This window comes from Notolabrus celidotus, chromosome 22, assembly GCF_009762535.1.
Source record: "Notolabrus celidotus isolate fNotCel1 chromosome 22, fNotCel1.pri, whole genome shotgun sequence".
In the NCBI taxonomy this organism is placed as follows: domain Eukaryota; kingdom Metazoa; phylum Chordata; class Actinopteri; order Labriformes; family Labridae; genus Notolabrus; species Notolabrus celidotus.
Window position 1 is genome coordinate 2,624,164 of NC_048293.1, and position 20,388 is coordinate 2,644,551.

General features: G+C 41.6%; 1 protein-coding gene and 1 long non-coding RNA gene across 5 annotated transcripts in view; one reads left to right on the forward strand and one right to left on the reverse strand.

Annotated features, from left to right (window-relative positions):
- Positions 1 to 14,309, forward strand: part of frmd6 (FERM domain containing 6) — a 32,913-nt gene extending 18,604 nt beyond the window's left edge. For both annotated transcript variants that reach the window (XM_034674349.1, XM_034674350.1), the window contains exons 5-14: positions 1,347 to 1,423; positions 1,532 to 1,718; positions 2,730 to 2,885; positions 3,458 to 3,523; positions 4,494 to 4,562; positions 7,793 to 7,967; positions 9,928 to 10,236; positions 10,369 to 10,500; positions 10,685 to 10,776; positions 11,211 to 14,309. In XM_034674349.1, coding sequence (XP_034530240.1) covers positions 1,347 to 1,423; positions 1,532 to 1,718; positions 2,730 to 2,885; positions 3,458 to 3,523; positions 4,494 to 4,562; positions 7,793 to 7,967; positions 9,928 to 10,236; positions 10,369 to 10,500; positions 10,685 to 10,776; positions 11,211 to 11,504 — 1,557 coding nt within the window. In that variant the 3' untranslated portion in view covers positions 11,505 to 14,309. The remainder of the gene's footprint in view (positions 1 to 1,346; positions 1,424 to 1,531; positions 1,719 to 2,729; positions 2,886 to 3,457; positions 3,524 to 4,493; positions 4,563 to 7,792; positions 7,968 to 9,927; positions 10,237 to 10,368; positions 10,501 to 10,684; positions 10,777 to 11,210) is intronic.
- Positions 1 to 20,388, reverse strand: part of LOC117805797 — a 67,543-nt gene that overhangs the window by 21,545 nt on the left and 25,610 nt on the right. Inside the window, exons 4-5 of one of the 3 annotated variants that reach the window (XR_004629524.1) lie at positions 14,659 to 14,748; positions 3,969 to 5,884 (exon numbers count right to left, since the gene is read on the reverse strand). This is a non-coding gene — a long non-coding RNA (uncharacterized LOC117805797). Of the gene's footprint in view, positions 1 to 3,968; positions 5,885 to 11,793; positions 14,206 to 14,658; positions 14,749 to 20,388 lie in introns of those variants that run through there. The other 2 variants (XR_004629522.1, XR_004629523.1) reach the window with 2 other exon arrangements.

Genomic DNA, 20,388 nt, shown 5'->3' on the forward strand with positions numbered 1-20,388 from the left:
TTACTGTATTTACCATTTCAATAGTCAGAGTGTTTGGAAATAAAAATACAATACAAAAATTCAGTCAGTGGATAGAGTTGTTGAACACAGGTTTTCATTTACAACCCTCACTGTGACACACTGAACAAAGTCACTGAGAATTTATTTAACATATTTGTTTGTAGGTGAGACTTATAGGAAGGGTTTCTGAGCTACTTTTGAACTAGCTTGGTACGCTATGTCGGTCTGCCTGTAGTCTTTATGCTAACCACTCATTTCCTCAGGTTCCAGCTCAGTACTTACTGTAAAACTCAGTGTTTAAGATGCACTTTAAAAAACTTGTTTTTGTCATCTAAAAGGTGAGCTCCATCTTATACATCAGTGTGATCAGTATACCAGAATAAAAGTCAGAGATGGTATTTCATTGTGTCGAGCAATTGCTTTAATGTGCAAACCATGCTGAGATATACAGTGAGGTTTACCAGGCTAGTGGTACCACTTTTAAACAGCTTTTCTTCCTCATAATGATTTATTCAAAGACAACTGGGTTATACTATTCAGTATACAAACCTTGTGAAGTGCTGGTTTGATTGAACAGGGTCCTCAATTTAAGACAAGTGACCGGCGAGTCTGCAAATTGGGCAGGGGTCTGTGCCAAGCGGCAACCTCCGGTCTCAAAATATGAAGCCCAATATGAAGCCCATGTTATAACACCAGAAACCACATACACACCAATTCAAAAAGACTATCTTTGCAGCATAATAAACATGTTTACATCCTGGTTCAAAAAACATCTTGGCTCCATGTAGAAAATTTCTCTATCAGCACACACTGTACGGGGGGTGAATTTTGTTCTAATGTGACGGTTCAGAAGATATTAAGATTACGAGTTTTGCCCATTTAAGGACATGACTGACTTGACTGACAGGCAGGAACACATAGCAGTTTGCTAGGAGGCTCAAACTCTGCCTCTGTACCTCACACTAAGTTTGGTTGTGTTCAACATTTCCAATATGGCTGCCTCCGTTGATTTGCTTCAAAACAGCGTTCAGGAACAGATGGGTGACGTCACGGATACTACGTCCATTATTTATACAGTGTATGGTCTGTACCTCATAACAATAAAAGTTATGGCTGGCTAAGCTCAACCACAGTAAAGGTAGCTAGCAGGGTTGCAAATTTAACATGGTGAAAACAGATGTTAATAGAAAGAGCTACACAGAAACTGAACATGGTGGACTTTCATGAATGGAAATCATCATGCAGGATGACGGTTTCCACCTTTTCCCCTTCCACATGTACATGTGAAGCCTGATGCTATCAAAAGTTAGTAAAAAATAAATAACTCTTCCTTGTTTCTCTTTCAGGGCATCGATCAGTTTGGGCCTCCAATGATCATCCACTTCAGAGCTCAGTATTATGTAGAGAACGGGAGATTAATCAGGCAAGTTAAGCCTTTTGACAACAACTAATTATAACTGCAAACTGTCCTAACATCCCTCAGTTTGACACCGGTCACCCTTTAATCCTGTATCCTCTATCTGTCCTGCAGTGATCGGGCAGCCAGGTACTACTACTACTGGCACCTGAGGAAACAGGTGTTGCTCTCTCAGTGTATCCAAAGAGAGGAGGCTTACTTCCTGCTGGCAGCCTTCGCCCTGCAGGCCGACCTCGGAAACTTCAAACGAAACAAGCACTTTGGGAAGTACTTTGAACCTGAAGCCTACTTCCCCCCATGGGTGAGCATGTCCAATGAGCACCATGTGTGTGTGTGTGTGTGTGTCCAAAGATGGCAAACTTGAAGAGACCATCTTAAAATGTGTGTGAGCATTTTACCAAAAATGAAGGCTGCAGGCTGTTTTCATTTTCATGGTGTTTAAACACTGATATCATTATATTCAAGAGTTCCGCATACACAAGAGGCTTATAAGTAATGTTAAATGTGAGTAATACTGTGAACACATCACTGCGTTAGCCTGATATATCCTTCTGTGGTAAGTCTGTCTGATTTCTGGTGAGTCACAGTGACTGTCCTTGTAAAACATCAGTGACTTTAACAGTTAGAAGCCAAACGTGACCCAGATTTACCTGCTGCATCACTGACTGAAGGCTGAAACATACAGGGAAGGTGTGTTAGGTGTCCTGGTCTGCATTGTGTATGGTATGTGTGTATGTAGCCCACTTCCATTAATCACTTTGTCCAAACACTTAGCGACAGCTCCTCATCTGGTGTGTGAGTGTATGTTGGGGGGGTCGGATAATGAGAACTGGGGCATTAAGTTTATTTTTGTCCCTGGAAGTGGCACACATACACAGACCGTCTTTTTTTAATCTTGAAAAATGCTCCCAATGACATGGCTGTACCGGCACCCTCCCCCCTCTCTCCAAGTATGCTATGACAGCCACACCCGTCTGATTGGCCTTCACTTCCTGTAATTAACCTCCTGCCTTCTTATCGCTACTCCAAACCAGCAGTGACAGGAAATTGCTCGATGATGAGAGCTACTCTACTGTAAGACCCCCACAGATTCAGATGCTTAGGAAGTCTTCAGAAGCCACATGTGAAGCTTAGCGGGTGTGTTTCTGGCTCGTGCCTCTGGGCTCAGTCTCTCCAGGTTGACATCTGTTTGGCCTGCAGCGACGAGCTTCATTACCTTTATTGGCAACCTGCGCTGCCAATCTGCCGAAATGACTGTGAACAACTGGAGGGCAGCCAAGTCTGATGTGTCACTCTTTCTCTCCCTGCTCAGGTGATAGCAAAGCGTGGCCGTGAGTACATCCTGAGACATATCCCCAACATGCACAAAGACCAGTTTGCTCTCACGGCTTCAGAGGCGCACCTCAAATACATCAAGGAGTGTGCCCAGCTCGATGACGTCACTGTCCACTACTACAGACTCTACAAGGTGAGAGATGGGAATGTTTTCAGGTATACAGCTACATGAGACAACTCAGAGTGGCATTGTTGTTTGTGTGCAACACAATTTACACCTATTTTTAGATGATTTTCACAGGTATTAGAAGGATGAACTTCCTGACACAGAGCATCAAACCAAGCAAGCAAGCAAAATAAATTGATGTATATAAAGAAAGAATGATATCTACAGTATACATTCACACACAGACAAGCTCCAACAGCTGTTTTTGATTTCTGTGCGAATGCAGGAATCCATAAAGTCAATATACATAAACCCACTTAATATCTCCCATTAGTAATCTTCATATCTCAACTATATGTAGAGGATTGTTCATAAAGACTGGCCCAAAGAAATACAAGGATGTAATATTGATTTAAATTGTTAAATTAATTTAAATTAGTTAAATTGATGTCAGAACCAGAGCACAGATTCTGTTGCACTCTAGTTTTGCTCTTGCTGAGGGAGCATCTGCTGCATTGACATCTTATTGGATTTCAGTTTTTTTGACCACTCACGTTTGACTTCTTCTGATTTAAATTTGATCTTTTCTCTTCCAACAGGACAAGAAGGAAGTAGAGGCATCTCTAACATTGGGACTGACTTTACGGGGAATCCAAATATTTCAGGTATTCAACGCTTCTTCCTTATTCTGAGGATTTGATTGATGTGGTATTCAGGATTTTATTTCTACTTTAAACTTTACTTACGGTTATCTTATCTCTGACATGAGAGTATAGAAAACATTTTCCATCTTAACACTTAATTTGAATTTATTGTAAAAGTAAAAAAAATATCCTTTTAGTAAATCTAACATATCTCCCTTATTATCATCCTATATACTATGTTTCATTTTTCAGATGCTCACATAGTTTCTAGTGATTTATAACAATATGAATAACACATGAAAGACTGAAGGATTTATCATTTAAAGCTCCTGTGCAGAGTTTTTGGCTGGTTAGGAAAAATAATGGAATTAAAATTCGAATTAAAAGTGTTGCATTTTTATGACCTACAAAAGCAAACAAGACCTTTGAAGACAAGATTGACAATTTCTATCTTTTTTATTGCCTGTGGTCACTGTGGTGATCTGACTGTAGGTGTCAGATGAGACAATTTACAGCATGCTGAACATACAACCATTTTACTTTATCCAGCATTTTAATGTTCAAAGAAAGCAAGATGAGATTTTTTGGGGTTACAAAACACAACTTAGACATGTACAAAACCAGCAAAGACATTAGAGGTATCCCTTTGTCTGCAGGGGGTCACCAAAAACCCAAACAAACAAAGTTCCTCACTGGAGCTTTAATCAAAAAATAATGACACAATCTAATCAGTGGTGGACTTCATCATATAAAAATTAGTGCCAGAGGAAAGGGGAACGCAGATTTCCTCTTCAGCTATTGATTTTTGGAAAACTCATGAAAAAACTTGATAGATGAAATAAGATGGCAGCAAAACATGACAGGACATTAAGTTATGAGTCATGAAATTAAAGGTACTTTAGAAGAGATTCTTTGCGATGTGGTGCTGCAGTGTTGTCATGAAAAAGGATCTCCATCCTGTGCTTCATGTGTTTGTGCTTCTCTGTCGCAGAATGTCGGGACTGTGAGGCAACTGTTGTACGACTTCCCCTGGACCAACGTGGGGAAACTTGTATTTGTGGTGAGTCAGACACTCAATCACACCTTTACTCTTCTTATAATGAAACCCAAGCATCCCCTGCTTTATGGGGATCTTTGTGAAATTCCTGCTCCTGCTCAGGGTTGTGGAAATTTTGACGCAGGGCTTCTTCCCTCCACACTGCTGCTTTATCTTGGCCTGCAAGTCCTCTGGAACTAATCAGGGATTTAGGAAGACTTTCCCACACACACACAGTCCCTGTATACTGTATACATATTTTCATGTAATCAGAAGCAGTATTTTCTCTCACATGAAACTCTCTTGATTTATTCCTTTTATCAGTTTTCATTTGGAAAGCCTGTTTAATCTTCTCATCTGTGCTCTGAGTCAGCCTGTCGTGGAGCTGAGTGCAGCAGTCGGTTAATTTGCTTCCACCGGGTTTCTGTTATCTAAGGAGGGGAAGGAGAAGCTCACTATATATCTGTTTCACTGCGACGGCTTCACATTTGCTTCCAGTCGGCCATTAATCACAACCTAAGGAGGTCATTATTGCTTCTCACTGCCGTTGCACTCAAATGGAGCACTTTTGATTCTAATTTTAGCTACTACTTCTGTATTTTTATACACTTTCAGGGACTTTCAAGGGAGGATAAATGTCTGTAAATCTCCTCAGAATCTTGCTTTGTAGTCCAAAATGTTTTGAAGTGTTTTGGCACAAACATCCATCACATCTGCCAAAGAGTTCACGTTAAACACATCCTGTTTTCCTCATTCCTTTTTTTTTTGTTTTGGGTTGTTTTTCTTCGAGTTTGCAGCCAGTTGCATCGGGAGAATGATTCGGCCGTGGCGTGGCGGCTGTGGTTTTCACTGTGGACGTGAAGGGCCTCTCGTGGCCCCGTCCCACCCTTCTCCTGAATAACAGGCTTTCTCCTCCACCACACCCACGAGTCACGTCATCTAGCACCGCTGCCACCGCGGCTCCAGCTCCAGCCGAGCGAGCCAGCGCGCGGAGCAGGGGCGGAGGGGCGTGCGGGTCGATAAACACCAGATGTTGCAAAGGTTTCAGGGGGATTTTCTGTTTCGGATATTGGCCCGGATTACTCAAGCTCATCTATGAATCAAGGTTTGATTTGAAGGAGTGGTAGAACTCAGTCTTTCTGATGCAACAAGTGAAGGAAAGTTGCATATGTGCATCGTCCAAATGAAGTCATCCCCCTCGTGTCCTGTGGTGTTGGATCGGCGACTCTACCTCAGCCTCTCCAGTTCTCTGGATGATGTCGGTCTTGTTGAGGGATTTTTGGATGAAACGGCCCCTGAGTGATGCTGGGAGTTTTCGATGTGGGTGGCCTCTTTGGGAGGAATTTCTGGAAAGAGGAGAAAGTCGACCAGCTGTCCTCAGCAGAGAGTTTAGACTGGCTTATCACGTGTACAGCATGAAACGAGGAAAGTGGCCTCTAAAAACCTTTGAATAACCGAAAAACCTGACACCAGTCTGCTGCTGTGTGCATTTAGTCTGCAACCACCAGCAGAGCAGCAGTGAGTCATCACGTTTACTTACAATTATCTTCATGTTGGAGTTTACAAAACGCACTTTATACAAGGAAGCAGGTAGTTCAGATAATTAAGGAAGGGAAAGTAGATGGGTACGTTCACTTGTTTGATTCCATACTTGGACATTGTACTGTGACAGCAGGTTATCAGAGCATATGTAGACTGAGAATACACACACTAAATAAACTCTATTACTAGAAGGAGAAATATAAACATCCAGATATTCTACTCAACAGCCTAGAATGAAGCTTAAATATAACTACAGCGTAAACATACTCAGCAGGGAGGTAGAGGTGTTAATGTGACAGTGAAGTGATCAGAGGTGTTTAAATGCAAAAACAGTCTAAACAGGTGCTATCTGCAAATACCACATACACTACAGAGGTGTTCATGTGCATATGTAACGATGAAGCGTTTTTAAACTTGCAAAGATGAATCAGCCGAAATGAAAATCAAGCCGGAGCGGTCACTCTGCCCTGTGGTAAGTGCTCAAGGGTACAGGTTAGCTGGGGAAACACAAGCAAGAGCAGGGTTTACAACTGTACCCAACTGTACTGGACCACTTGGTGGAAACACACCATAAGAGAGATTAATCAGGATTTTCTATGGTGCACATAGAAAAATACAAGCATGTCAAGGCTAGGGACAATCATAGAATATCTGAGCATTGCATCCTGAAAGCAACAGCAACAGCAACAGCAGCAGCAGCAGCAGCAGCAGCATGTAAAGGATTATAAAAACATGTATTAAATAATAAATATGCCCTATCCTGTGATTAAAGGGAGTGAAAACCAAGCAAGAACAAAAGGAATCTTGAAATAAAGGTTAAGAAAAGAGATCTCATGCAGCAGTGACGTTATTTGTTCAACTCAGCGTGTGTCATCCACAGTGATTTACCCCCCAGAACGTTTCCAGTCTTTAACTGGGGGCCACCAGAAGCTGCAGAGGAGCAGCTTAAAGATAAATAAGACGGGGAAGAGAACATCTTCAGTTTTCTGTTTAAATAGGAAGTCCTTAACATTTTGACTCTGCTCTGAGAAAAAAACCATGCAGAGAGCAACTGTCTGTGAACTGTTTGATGGTTTAAATGAGCTTTTTTTTCCTTCAGCACAGAGCTGCTTACCTGTAATGTGCTTCCCTACCTGTGCTCAGGCTGTAAACACACTTGGATCAAGCTGGTTTCTTTTTAAACGCTCTGGATAAATAAAGTGAAAGTGCATTACTGTGGTCACAAATGTGCAGCTCTTTGCATTTCCAAGGGCTTTAAAACCCGTCGACTGCCTTTAAAAGTCCCAACCTTTGCAAAAATGTTTATAGGTCTGTATCGAAAAAACCCCACTGACACTGTAGACAGCTGTTTTTGGGTCGAGCCTTTGCCAAAAGGCGCGGAAGAAAAGCACAAACCCTCCATTTTAGTTTTTCCGTGCGTTCGTCCAACATGTCCTCCTCCTGGAAAATGATCAGAACCACTTAAAACAAGCTTTGTCTCAGTGTCTGAATGAAGAAATGAAGAACTGATGGTCTAATTGTTGCATTGTGTTCTGCTACAGAGCAGTTTTCAAGAACACTCTTTTCCTCTCCCTGAGTCGCCTTCAGGCTTCTCTGGCACCTCATCATAATTTCAAATTCACATTCCTCATAATCTCATTTTATTAACCGCTATAAATCACAGACTGCTGTAATCATGCTCTAACTTTTTTCTCTTTCTTCTTCTCTCTCAGGGAAAGAAGTTTGAAATCCTCCCTGACGGTCTCCCATCAGCCCGGAAACTCATCTACTACACAGGCTGTCCCGTGCGCTCTCGTCACCTCCTGCAGCTGCTCAGCAACAGCCACCGACTCTACATGAACCTGCAGCCTGTGCTCAAACAAGTCCGACGACTGGAGGAAAACGAAGGTAAACCTAAATCCTGATTTTTGTTTTTTAATTTATGTATCGGTTCGTATCGTGCGCCGAACACATAAAAACATACAAACTTAAACATCTAAGATAAGATAAGATAAGATACTCCTTTATTCGTCCCACAATGGGGAAATTAATGGAGTTACAGCAGCAAACAAAAAGAAGAATTTCAACGAGAATACATATATAAAAAAAGTTCATCAAAGATGACAGCTTGGCCATAATCCTCCTGTCAGCCACCACCTCCACAGGGTCCAGGACTGAGCTTCACCAGTGTGTTCAGTCTTGCTCTCCTGTATCCTGTCCGCCCACAGCAGGTGAAATCCTTCCAATGTGGCGTTCGTGTCCGGTGTTAGCTCTGTTAGCATGATGCTACTCTGGTGCTGGGTTAGCTTGTCCACCTTATTGTAGATGGTAGTAAGGACAGGTCCATGACGTCTATTTTAGCTTGCACCTCAGTACCAGAACGTCTTGCCTCCTTCTCCTCAGCTCGCAGGGAACATTGGGCCTAGCATCATTTAGCATGCTATGGGCTGCTGACAGCTGATCTCGTATGTAAACAATGTTACCATGGATACACGCAGGATCTCCGTACACAGACAGGAACAAAAATAGTTAAAACACCACTGCAAACGTAGACAGTTTGGTGTCTATGGCAGATGAGTCATTAAAAGTCATGACAGGCTCCAAATACAAAGAGAACTAAACAGATATGAATAAAGAAGAACAAAGAGAGAGCTGCTGCAACAAGCAGCCACTTGAGCGGCGCTAAGCAACGGAAAAAAGATAGAGGTCATATTGAAGCGGACACCTCCAGATATGTTCAAAACTGCAGTTCATAAAGTGTCCCTTTGAGGCTGGCTCCGGAACTACCGGAAACCACATACACACCAATTCAGAAAAGACGATCTTTACAGCAGAAATAAACATGTTTACAGCCTGGTACATTTTTTCTAACGCAGCAATTTCAAAGATATTAAGATTACAAGTTTTCCATTACAGAGGCACAGCTGACTTGATTGACAGGCTGTAGCTGTTAGCTATGAGGCTCAAAGCCCGCCTCTTTACGTCACACTCGCTCTACAGCAGTTATGTTGAGTTCAACATTTCCAATTTGGCTGCCGCCGACAATTGGCCTCAAAACAGCGCTTCAGAAACAGATGGGTGATGTCATGGATACTACATCCATTATTTATACAGTCTATGGTCATATCCTTATGCCACTACTTTGTCAGAATAACAACACAATAGGGGTCCTGTGAGATCCTGAATTTGCCGGAGGCCAACACATGGTCCAACATGTAACCCCTATAAATCTCCAATAAGCTAATTACACTGCTAATGTATTAAGTCAACAGAACAATGTAGGTATTAGCCAGCTTTAGAAGTGCTGGTAGTTGATTAAGTCACCCTTGCTAGCTAGCCAGTCAGCTATTTGTCCATGTTTTTGGCTTTAGTGCTAAGCTCGGCTAACTGGTACCTGACCTTAGCTTCACAATTCACTAGTAGATTCTCTTATAGAATTCTGCACTAGAAACCACATCATTTCTTTCACCCCTTTGACAGGTTTGATATAATTCAACCTAGAAATAACATTTTGAACAATGTTCAAGCTGTTTAGAAAAATAGCACTTATTTCCCTTATTAGTTAGTATGAAAAACAATTTAACCATTCATCTATTTGACTGTAAAATAAACTCTCCAAAGCCCAATTTGACCTCTTCAAACTATTTTAATTTGTCTAACTACCCCTCCAAAATCCTAAAGATTCCCCATTTACTGTCATAAATACAGGAAAAGAACAAATACCCACATTTAAGAAGCTGATACTCAAAAATCAAAGAACTTAAATTGCTCATCTAAATAGTTTCTTATGAATGTTCTTTGCACTGACTAAACTACAAATCCAGTCACTTTTTAGTATGCATTCAAATGTGTCTTTGTCTGTTTCCAGAGAAGAAGCAGTACAGGGAGTCGTACATCAGCGACGCTCTGGAGCTTGACATGGATCATCTGGACAAACGGTCTCGAGCCAGCGGCAGCAGCGCAGGAAGCATGTCTCATCACAAACGCCTCTCCCGCCACTCCACCACCAGCCACGGCAGCTCGCACACCTCGGGCATCGAGACGGACAGCTTCAGGGCCCCCGGTCAGGCCCCCCACAGACCCCTACGGACCTGCAGCTCGTCCACAACCAGCCACGGGAGCTCACACACCTCTGGCATCGAGAGCAGCGGCAAAGAACGCATACTGGACGATGATGGTGAGAGAACTGATTTAGAGTTCTGCAAAAATAATGAAAACGCACTAGAAACATTCTGGATACTGGTTCAAAGTGAACCTCCTCTTGGGATGTTATTGTGAGTTTTAAAATTGAAGACATTTATTCCTGCAGAGATTGAGATGCTGGTGGACGACCCCAAAGACTACGAGGAGCTTCATGAGATGGCTCTGGACCAGGAGCTGTGTATCCACATCACAGAGGACATGTTGACCATGTCACCTGATCAGAGCAACGGATACTCAGGTATGGATACTTACTATTTCTGTTCTCCTCTGAAGTATTGTTTTATTTTAGTAACAATTAGAAGACAGGCAATGGAGTGTACGTCCAGGGTGACTGTGTCTGTATCTGTGAAATCAGTAATAGAAGCTGCCAACAGAAAAAGTTGTTTTTAAGAAAGTTTAACATTCTCTTTCGTTCTCTGCAGGACTGATCGTAAAAGACGTCAGCTCGTCCACATCCAGCTCCTCTGAGACCGTGGTTAAGATGAGAGGACAGAGCATAGAGTCCCTGCCACAGGTAAACCAGACCTCATTCATCACAGCAGACAGAGTGCACCTGTATTAGCTTAAAACACTGTGTCCACAAATACATGGCAACGTTCAAGAAATAAAAATAAACCCTGACAAGCTTCAGTTGTGGTCCAGAAAGTTCCCTACTGTTGGATATAATTTATGATCTACAAGAAAGCAGCAGTGCTGTAGAGATGGATGAAGTGATGAAGTGATGTTTTGGGGTATTTTTGCCTGTATTGGTCAGGAAAGCCGGAGAGAGACAGGAAATGTGGGGAGTAGAGAGTGAGGGAAGACATGCAGCTAATGGTCGAGGCCAGGAGTCCAATTTGTGTCCACTGCGACGAGGACTACAGCCTCCGTATGAGGGGTGCGTGCTTAGACCGCTTGGCCAACGGCACCCCTACTTGTGATTTTTAATTTGCTGCTTTCTACCCACAGACATCAGCCTGCAGGAAGCCTCAGTCTTCCACGGATCGCCACAGTCAGTCTCTCGATGACATCAGGCTCTACCAGAAGGACTGCCTGCAGTGGGCGGAGCTGTGCCAGGACACCGCTCACAGCTACACGTTCGGCTGCGCTCAGGAGCTGAGCGACGGCGGCGGAGGTTACCAGGGCCTCGCCGAGCAGCGTGCCGGCATGCTCAGTGAGCAGCATCCGTTTCCCATAAAGAGAACCAACAAGTACTTCTCCCTGGACCTGACCAGCGAAGAGGTCCCTGAGTTTGTGGTGTGAAAAAGAGGAGACCTCAGGGTGACCTTTTTTTTTACTCGGTGTCAGATGTGGAGATGTTCGAGCCCTCAGGGAATGAGATGAGAGAGCAGCGCTGGAGAGGTGGTTTCTATTGTTGGCAGCAGTCATTAATAAACTGGCAACAAGTCTGCTGTTCCTCGACGAATAACACATGAACAAACATGGAGGAGTCTGACTGAAGAGTAACTCTGAGAACAAAACAAAGAAAACATGCGTCTTAAAACGTAACCTAAGCTGCTCCGCTCTGAAAGGAACAAAAGGGATCGTGTCATCTTCTTTCAAGAAACATTTTTATTCAAATGTGTCTCACTGACTGTTCAAGAACCACACGTCGTGTTTGCCTCCTAAAGAGTGTGTGTGCATGCAGGCGGTGTTACAGAGACTCATGCGCAGACACAAAGAGCATATCAAAGATCTTTTCTGGAGGACACAAAAGACAGATCACTCTGAGCTGCAAACCAAAGACAAGACAAGAAAAAAAAAAAAAGCTTCACACATTTCAAAGTTGTGGACGGCGGGAGGGGAAATGAACTTTAACCCTCCCCTCGATCTCTCCTGCACCATTTCATCGAACCACGACAGGAAGTGCAGCATGCCAGCTCCCGCCTCTCAGACTGGACTCTGAATCATGTGAACACACCCGACGTGCCTTCATCTCTCTATGCAGGTGTCAAACCGTCGCCTTGACAATCACATACTTTCAAAGTTCAAGCCATCAAAACTCAGAGCTTTGCTTATTTCTTAACACGAGACACACACACTCCTTTATAAGATGAAGCCAGTTTTTACAGATTTATTTAAATGTCGAAAGGATTTTAAACATTTCTATGTCTTTTAGAATCAGACTGAGTTTTCAGGCAGGAATGAGGTCGAGTTAGTTCCTGCATGTCTCGGCTTGTGTCGAGCGTGAGGCCGGAACAGCTTCCCTGAAATCTTCTCTAAATTGAGGCCAGGTGAGCTGTGGGCCAAAACAAACCATACAAGTCGATGCAAACACGCAGGTCTGCTCGGGTCTGTTTTATTCTCGTCCTCCTTTTCTTTTCATCCATCATCTAAAACTGGAATTTGTTACATGGTTTTTATTTTGCATCCTTTCTGTTTTACCTGAAAGCTTTGTTCATGTTGTGTTTTTGTATAAGCTGTCCAGACTTGTGTATGTTGAACAGGTATTCTTCGTGCGGTTGGTTTCATTCAGTATTACAAATATGTTAGTGACAGTATTAAGGACGTGTGATGTTAGCGGCTCTGATCAAGACTGGTTTTATCTTTTCTTAGCCCACAGACTCAAGAAGACTGTGGGCTCCACGAAGATGTTTTAAAGCTGTTACATCTCAAATCCCATTCTCAATGATTTTAACTGGTGTGAATGAGGACAGAAGACTTACTTAATGAGACGTCTTTACCCAAAAATCATGCAGTTAACATTCAGAGTGCCACAGTTACATCCTCTTCTGATTTTAATCAATAACGTCATGTTTTTTTAAGATCCAACATTTTGAAGCTTTTCTTCAGGTACATCACTTCTCCTGTTTGTACAAGTTTGGAAATACTGCACTGTCATGTTTCACTGAGATCACAGAGTTGCATTTTTATTTAACTGAAGTCATCAGTTTGAATTTCCCTCGGAGCTCCAGTGAGGAAACTAGCCAAGCTATAAAACAGACTGAAATCAACACTAGCAGTGAGATCAATAAGGTCAATATCATACTTTCTAACGCTTGTAACCACTGCAAGGGGGTAGATGTCAAACTAAACACATTAGACTGTGATAAAGCAGCAGAATTAGATTTCTTTTGCCAGAAAACACTACCAGCAGAGAGATGCTATCAGTGGATCTTGTTCTCACTGAACAGAGCCAGACGACCTGTCTCCATTTTTATGCAAAGCTAACAGCAAGGCTGCAGGTGTTGGCTTCATTCCTGTCTTAAAAACTTGGGAGTGGTATCAATCTGCTCCTCTGAGTCTGTGCAAGAACAGCAGCTGATCATTCTTTTTCTGAAAACTGCCAAAATGAATGAACTGTTCAGTGTTCACTTTGTTTTCTTTTTCAGATCCCGTTTGTTTTTTCAGCTTCTCTGACATCTTCAACAGGTCGTTTCACTGAAGGTCTATCAGCTGTTAGTGAGTAACGACAAAGCTGTGACGATGAACCTCATCATGTTTTATTCACCCTGACTTTGAGCCTAAGGTCAGAACAGTGAAGTGTGTCAGTGTTTCCAAACTTCTGCATGAGACTTGAACTCATTTTAAATCACTGTCGCTTGTTTTGAGACATCGTGTCAGCTTCATCTAACCCCGTGTTGATTTACATCCACATTCTTCACATGCAGGCATGAAAGCGCCTGAACACGTTTTTAAAAGAAACATTCATGTTATAAAAATAAATTAATTTGATACCGCTAAATAATAAAGAATGACTTTTATATTCTTACATTTTTCCTCTTACTGTTAAAAGCTATATTTCTGCTCATTCATGGAGATTGTCATATTTTGATGGACAGAGTTTCTTATATTACAACTGTATGTGTTGAGGTACATAGCCATACACTCATAACCCATGTCCTTAAAGTCTTCATAATTTGTTCTTCCTACATTTTCTGACTTCAGTATACGGTCAAACTTACAACCTGTAAGAGTTTGTATGTCTGTGTCCTTAATCCTTTCTGTGAAAGGATCTCCCTCCCTGTAGTTAAAAAAAGAAAAGAGATGTTATTATGAAGTCTGGTTTGTGCCTTCTTGGTACTAATGCCCTCAATATCCAATAAAAAGGTACATTTATTTGCCAAAGTTGTGCTGTTATGTGTTGATTTCAAAGTGATGCATTTGATTTACTTTTCACAGCTGCAAACATGAAACAAGGAAATCATACATGTAAAGGGAGAGAAAGATGAAGGGATTTCTGAAAGTTTAAATAAAAACACTGATTTCAAACACTTCACCTGTGACCCCTTCTGACTCTTTCAGTTTTCTCTCCAATAATAAAGAGTAAACTGGATTGGTAAGTTGAAATAAATAGACCTACCTATCATAACATCTAGATATAAACGTTGATTAGCAGATGAGAATACTTTTGAGACACTGATTCATGTCTTCAAAGTGTTCCATGAGTGTGTGCTGCCCTCTGGTGTTTACTCACATCCATGTAGGTCTCAGTTTGGCCTGAAGGTGGCGATGTTGACTGGCAGATGGGACACCGGCCAGGCTTGTCCTCTCTACAGTCCAGTCTCTGCCACAAACAGAAAATCACCAGGCAAGGATGAATAAAAAAAAAAAAATAAATAAAAAGCTGGCAAAAAACCTCCTGCTTAAGCTAACTAGCTTGATGCCAGCAGAGCAGTAGCACCTGCCAGTTCATCTTCAGATTGATATGGTTTGGTGGTGAAGCCGTTTTTATGTTAAAATACACTTAAATGCTTTAATTTGGCTTCATTTGTTTTCGATGTCAGTATAAATATTAACATCTATTAACAATAAATGCTTCTCTGCAAAGAGTCTGGAGTAAAAACACAAAACATGTATCTATAAATTTAAACAAGAAAGAAAACAGCATTCATCATCATAGTCATCATGATTTCATAGTCAAAGGTTGTTCAGTCTTAAACATGTGAGACTAACATTATTAACCTGTTTCGCTTTTCACATTTTGAGTATACATCAGTACTGTATCACAGCTCCACTGTCATCAAGCCTCTGTACTTTCATACTGATCCTGCAATGGATTGATGGTGTCCCAGTGTGTTATTTCACATTGCTCTATGACACTGGTGTCATTACAGCATTAAAGCTAACTACCCTGCGGATGATGTCAGAGGAAGTGGCTGAATAATGAATATGGTTAATTAATAGGGTTAAGTATCTATGACTATATATATAATCATCCTAAAAGGTTAAAAAAAAGCAAACGTATAATCATGGACGCCTGAAGTGGACATGGATCTAAACATTTCTTCAACTCCATTTCCTCATAGTAATGAGCAGTTGTCTCGCTTTCTTGGCTAATTCATTTTATTGTCTCTGGAAATTTCGAACAGATGATTTCAACTCATCATCTCATGATGACAAAGCTTGTTTTTCATGCTAATGGGACAATTTCCTGGGGATCAAGGGAAAACAAACACGAGGCTGCTCCCTGTGATAGGCTGGACCATGACACTGTGATGCCACTGCTGATACTTATAAGGTAAGTTAAGCCCATTTATATGTTTGTTCTGTGCTCTTAATCCCCTGGGATACAAGTTAGGATCACCTGGGGTGAAGTCAAGATCACCACAACGAAAATTGATAAGCAGAGTGAATAAAATGCATGGTTGCTCAGGACTTAGGACCAAATGTAATAACCTCTGATTAGTTAAACATTTTTAAGTGGTTCTTCTTTAATTTCTGCTCTTTGAAAAGCCCTCTGCATCATGTGACCACCTTGCTGATAAGGACCACTAGATCTACACTACCAGTCAAAAAGTTTGGAAACACCTTCTCATTCAAGGGTTTGTATTTATTTTCATTATATAACCTTCAGTTATCAGGCCCCTCTCCTTTGGAATCATCTACCAGTCAGGGTCCGGGAGGCAGACACCCTCTCCACTTTTAAGAGTAGGCTTCAAACTTTCCTTTTTGATAAAGCTTATAGTTAGAGCTGGATCAGGCTTGGACCAGCTCTTAGTTATACTGCGATAGGCTTAGACTGCCAGGGGAACTGACACACTGAGATCCTATCTCACCCCCTTCCCCCCAACCCCCTCATCACTTACTTTAACTTTGCCTGTCCCATTAAAGTTACTAACCATAGACCTTTCTGGAGTCCCTGAGCTCCCTTGTGTCATAGGTTCCTCTGAGCTGCTGTAGGCATCCTCCTGCTGTGGACGTTCCGGACTCCAGCGGCAACAGCTTCTACTACTCATCTCATCACTATCACCGCTCCCTCTCTCTCTTATTCTCCTCTATCCCTTTTTACAGACCCAACTCAGTCGAGGCAGATGTGTGTCTAACATGAGTCTGGTTCTGCCTGAGGTTTCTGCCTGTTATAGGAAGTTTGTCCTCTCCGCTGTAACTAGCTAAATACTGCGATGTGCAATGCTCATGGTGGATTAAGGTGGGGTCAGACTGAGTCTTATCCTGTCTTGGTGTTGGGTCTCTGTTCATAATTTAAAATAGAGTGGTCTAGACCTGCTCTGTTTGTAAAAGATATCTTGAGATAACGTTTGTTGTGATTTGGCGCAGGAAAAATAAAGATTGATTGATTGATTATTGGAAACACTGTAGATTAATACCAAAGGCATCAACACTATGAAAGAACATATATGGAATTATTGAATGAACAAAAAAGTGTTAAACAAAGCAGAATCTGTTTTATATTTTAGATTCTGTAAAGTAGCCCCCTTTTTCCTTCATGACAGCTTTGCACACTCTTGGTATTCTCTCAGTCTGCTTCATGAAGTGGTCTCTAATTAACATGAGCCTTGTCAAGAGTTCATTTGTAGAATGACTTGCCTTCTTAATGTGTTTGAGACCATCAGTTGTGTTGTTCAGAGGTAGGGTTAGTACACAATGGATAGCCCTATTTGACTACTGTTGTAATCCAGATTATGGCAAAACCAGATTATTTCATAGTTTTGATGTCTTCAGTATTAATCTACAATGTTGACAATAATTAGAATAAATAAAAACCATTGAATGAGAAGGTGTGTCCAAACTTTTGACTGGTAGTGTAGACAAAAAATGGTGAGGACCAGGGAGGTGGATCTTTTGTTGAGCTGTGGAGATTTCCCTGAACTGTCCAGGGAAACAAAATAAACACACTGATGTAGAATTTAAGAGAAAACATGGACGCTTTCCTCGGTGAGCTCCACCTCCTTTCTCTACCATAGATAACGTGTCTCCCTCTCTCTCTCCCCTCCGAGCTCCACAGCTGTACAGGAAATCAGTCATCCACCATCCACTGCTGTCGCCATGGCAACACTGAGGGGGAAATCCATTCTCTCCATCTCTCTGTCCCCACCCCCCTCCTCCCCTCCTCTCTTTTGTCTTGCTGAATAAGGTGTACATCCATTCAAAACACGTACGTTTTTATTTTTTTATTTTTAACATATTCAGGAGCTCAATGAAGATTTTAGTAAATAGAATATTTGATCCCTTTCATTCCATATTTTCCTCCTCTCTTTCACCTCAGTACATCTTATTTTTGCATCTAGGTGTGTGTGTGTGTGTGTGTGTGTGTGTGTGTGTGTGTGTGTGTGTGTGTGTGTGATCATTTGAGCTGATTGTTTGAGAGTATTAGATGACACTGTGTCTCCAGCAGCAGTGGTGACCTCTCTCTAAATCCCATGGGGCAGCAGGGCAGAGCAGCTAGCGAGGCGGGGCGGCTCTGCACGGCTCGGGCCGGCAGCTGCCTGGAGGAGCCAGATGGTCACAAATCAGAAATAAAATCCAGGCCCCTCCCCCCCGCTGGTCGTGATAACCCCACCCCATGTAGAAGCACATATAAAACCACTGTTAGTACAGGATCATTTGAGCAACCTTCATCCTCCTCCTCCTCTAAATCCAAAATCACTGTTATTGTTTGAACGCTGTGTAAACTCAAGCAGCATTTTATCCTGCATCTAATAAATACTCTCAGCCTTTTGAATATTTTTGCGCCACAATTCGGGTCATGAAACCCTGAAAATGTAATTCATTTGGTCCTATAAAATGTCTTCTAGTTCCTGAAAAGCTCACATATGTTTCAGCCTCAGCCTCATAATGAAATACTATTCATCACACAGGACAATGCATTGTTTAATACTGAGTCTGCTACTAACCACATTCGCCCATGTCCTCTGAAGGGTGGATTAACTGCACTTAATAAACCAGCCTATTAATGAAAACAGCTGCACTGACACCACAAGGTTCAGAGATGATCCTCAGAGCCGATAATAAAACATAGTAATCAGATTACAAATAAACAAATCTCTGGGTTTATCTCCTCTCTGGTGATGGAAGAAGGGAGGGGTTTCACTTTTACTGACTGCTGATGCTTAACAAGGCCATGACGTACTATAACTTAATGTAGCAGTTCATACCCAGGAGTAGCACACCTGCACTTCAGAAGATAGCAAAAGTTGATGGTAGAGTTAAAATTGTACCTTAAATTAAGGATTATAAATTAATTTTGGCGAACGGTAAGCAAACAAATTAGCTGTTTAAGTGTTAGCTAATGCAGAAAAAGTTAGACTACGTAGCTTTTATAAATTGGTAACTGGTTGTAAAAAGTGAGCTCTAAGTAGGCTACAGGATACACTGTTTAAGTTAGAAAAAAGTATGCTGGTTTCTAAGCAGTTCAAAATTGTAAGCTAAAACTCGGCTAATGGATAACACTTGAAAATAGTGAGCTTAAAGTATGTTAATGTCCCTACAGGCATATCTTCAGATTACTATAATCAGCATTAACAGTTAAGATAGTTACATTAAAATAGGCTAAAAATTAGAAGTTAAAAAAAGGGGAAAAAAAATGTTAAAATGTTTAACAGTAAAATCAGTTAGCTTAAAGTAGGCTTGTGGATAAACCATAGACTGTAGAAATAATGGACGTAGTATCCGTGACGTCACCCATCTGTTCTTGAGCGCTGTTTTGAAGCTGATCGGCGGCGGCAGCCATATTGAAAATGGCGTACTCAACCAGTCAAAGTGTGAGGTAAAGAGGCGGAGTTTGAGCCTTCAAGCCAACAGCTATGTGTCCCCGCTAAGCAGCAACCTCCGGTCTCAAACTATGAAGCCCATGTGGAAGTGCTATAAACTGCAATACATTGAGAATTCGCTTGAGGCTGGCTGCAGAAACACCGGAAACTACATAGACGCCAATTCAAAAAAGACAATCTTTGCAGCATTAATAAACATGTTTACAGCCTGGTTCAAAAAACAGCTTGGCTCTACGTAGCTAATTTCTCTGATGTCACACACTGTACGGGCGCAATTTTTTAAATAAAGCAACGGTTCAGAAGATATTAAGATTACGTGTTTTTGCCCAAATAAGGACATAACTGCCTTGACTCCCGGTCGGGAACACATAGCTGTTGGCTAAGAGACTCAAACTCCGCCTCTTTAATTCACACTCTGCCTGGTTGAGTCTCGCATTTCCAATATGGCTGCCGCCGTCGATTGGCTTCAAAACAGCGTTCAGGAACAGATGGGTGACGTCACGGATACTACGTCCATATTTTATACAGTCTATGGTCTCCGCCTGTCAGTCAAGTCAGTCATGTCCTTATTTGGGAAAAAAATCGTTATCTTAATTTTCTGAAATCTTCTGAATCATCGCGTTGGAAATAAATTCACCCCCCGTACAGTGTGTGCTGATAGAGAGATTAGCTACGTAGAGCCAAGCCGTTTTTTGAACCAGGCTGTAAACATGTTTATTTCTGCTGCAAAGATCGTCTGTTTCCCATTCATGTCTATGTGGTTTCCGGTGTTTCTGCAGCCAGCCTCAAGTGGATCCTCGATGAATTGCAGTTTACGCTTCCGCATGGGCTTGATATTTTGAGACTGGAGCTTAACACTTGGGATAAACATGTGTAATACTAGCTAAGGTTAAAAGCTAGCTAGGTTAACAGCTGAAAACATAAAATATGTTATTAGACATACAGTTAAAATAATAACCTTAAGTGTGTAAGTAAAAAAACACTTTAAATACGTTGTTCAAATCAGGCTGACAGACATTTTTTGAAATTGTTAGCTTTAAGCTAGGAATTATCTGATGACGTTATCTCAACTTAATTGACAGACCCTTTCATTTTTTAGCATTAAGTTGGCAGATGGGTGAGCAACATATACAGTATAGTAAACTTAAAATTGAGTAGAGTTTAGATATCCAAGTGTAAAGATTCACATTTGTTAA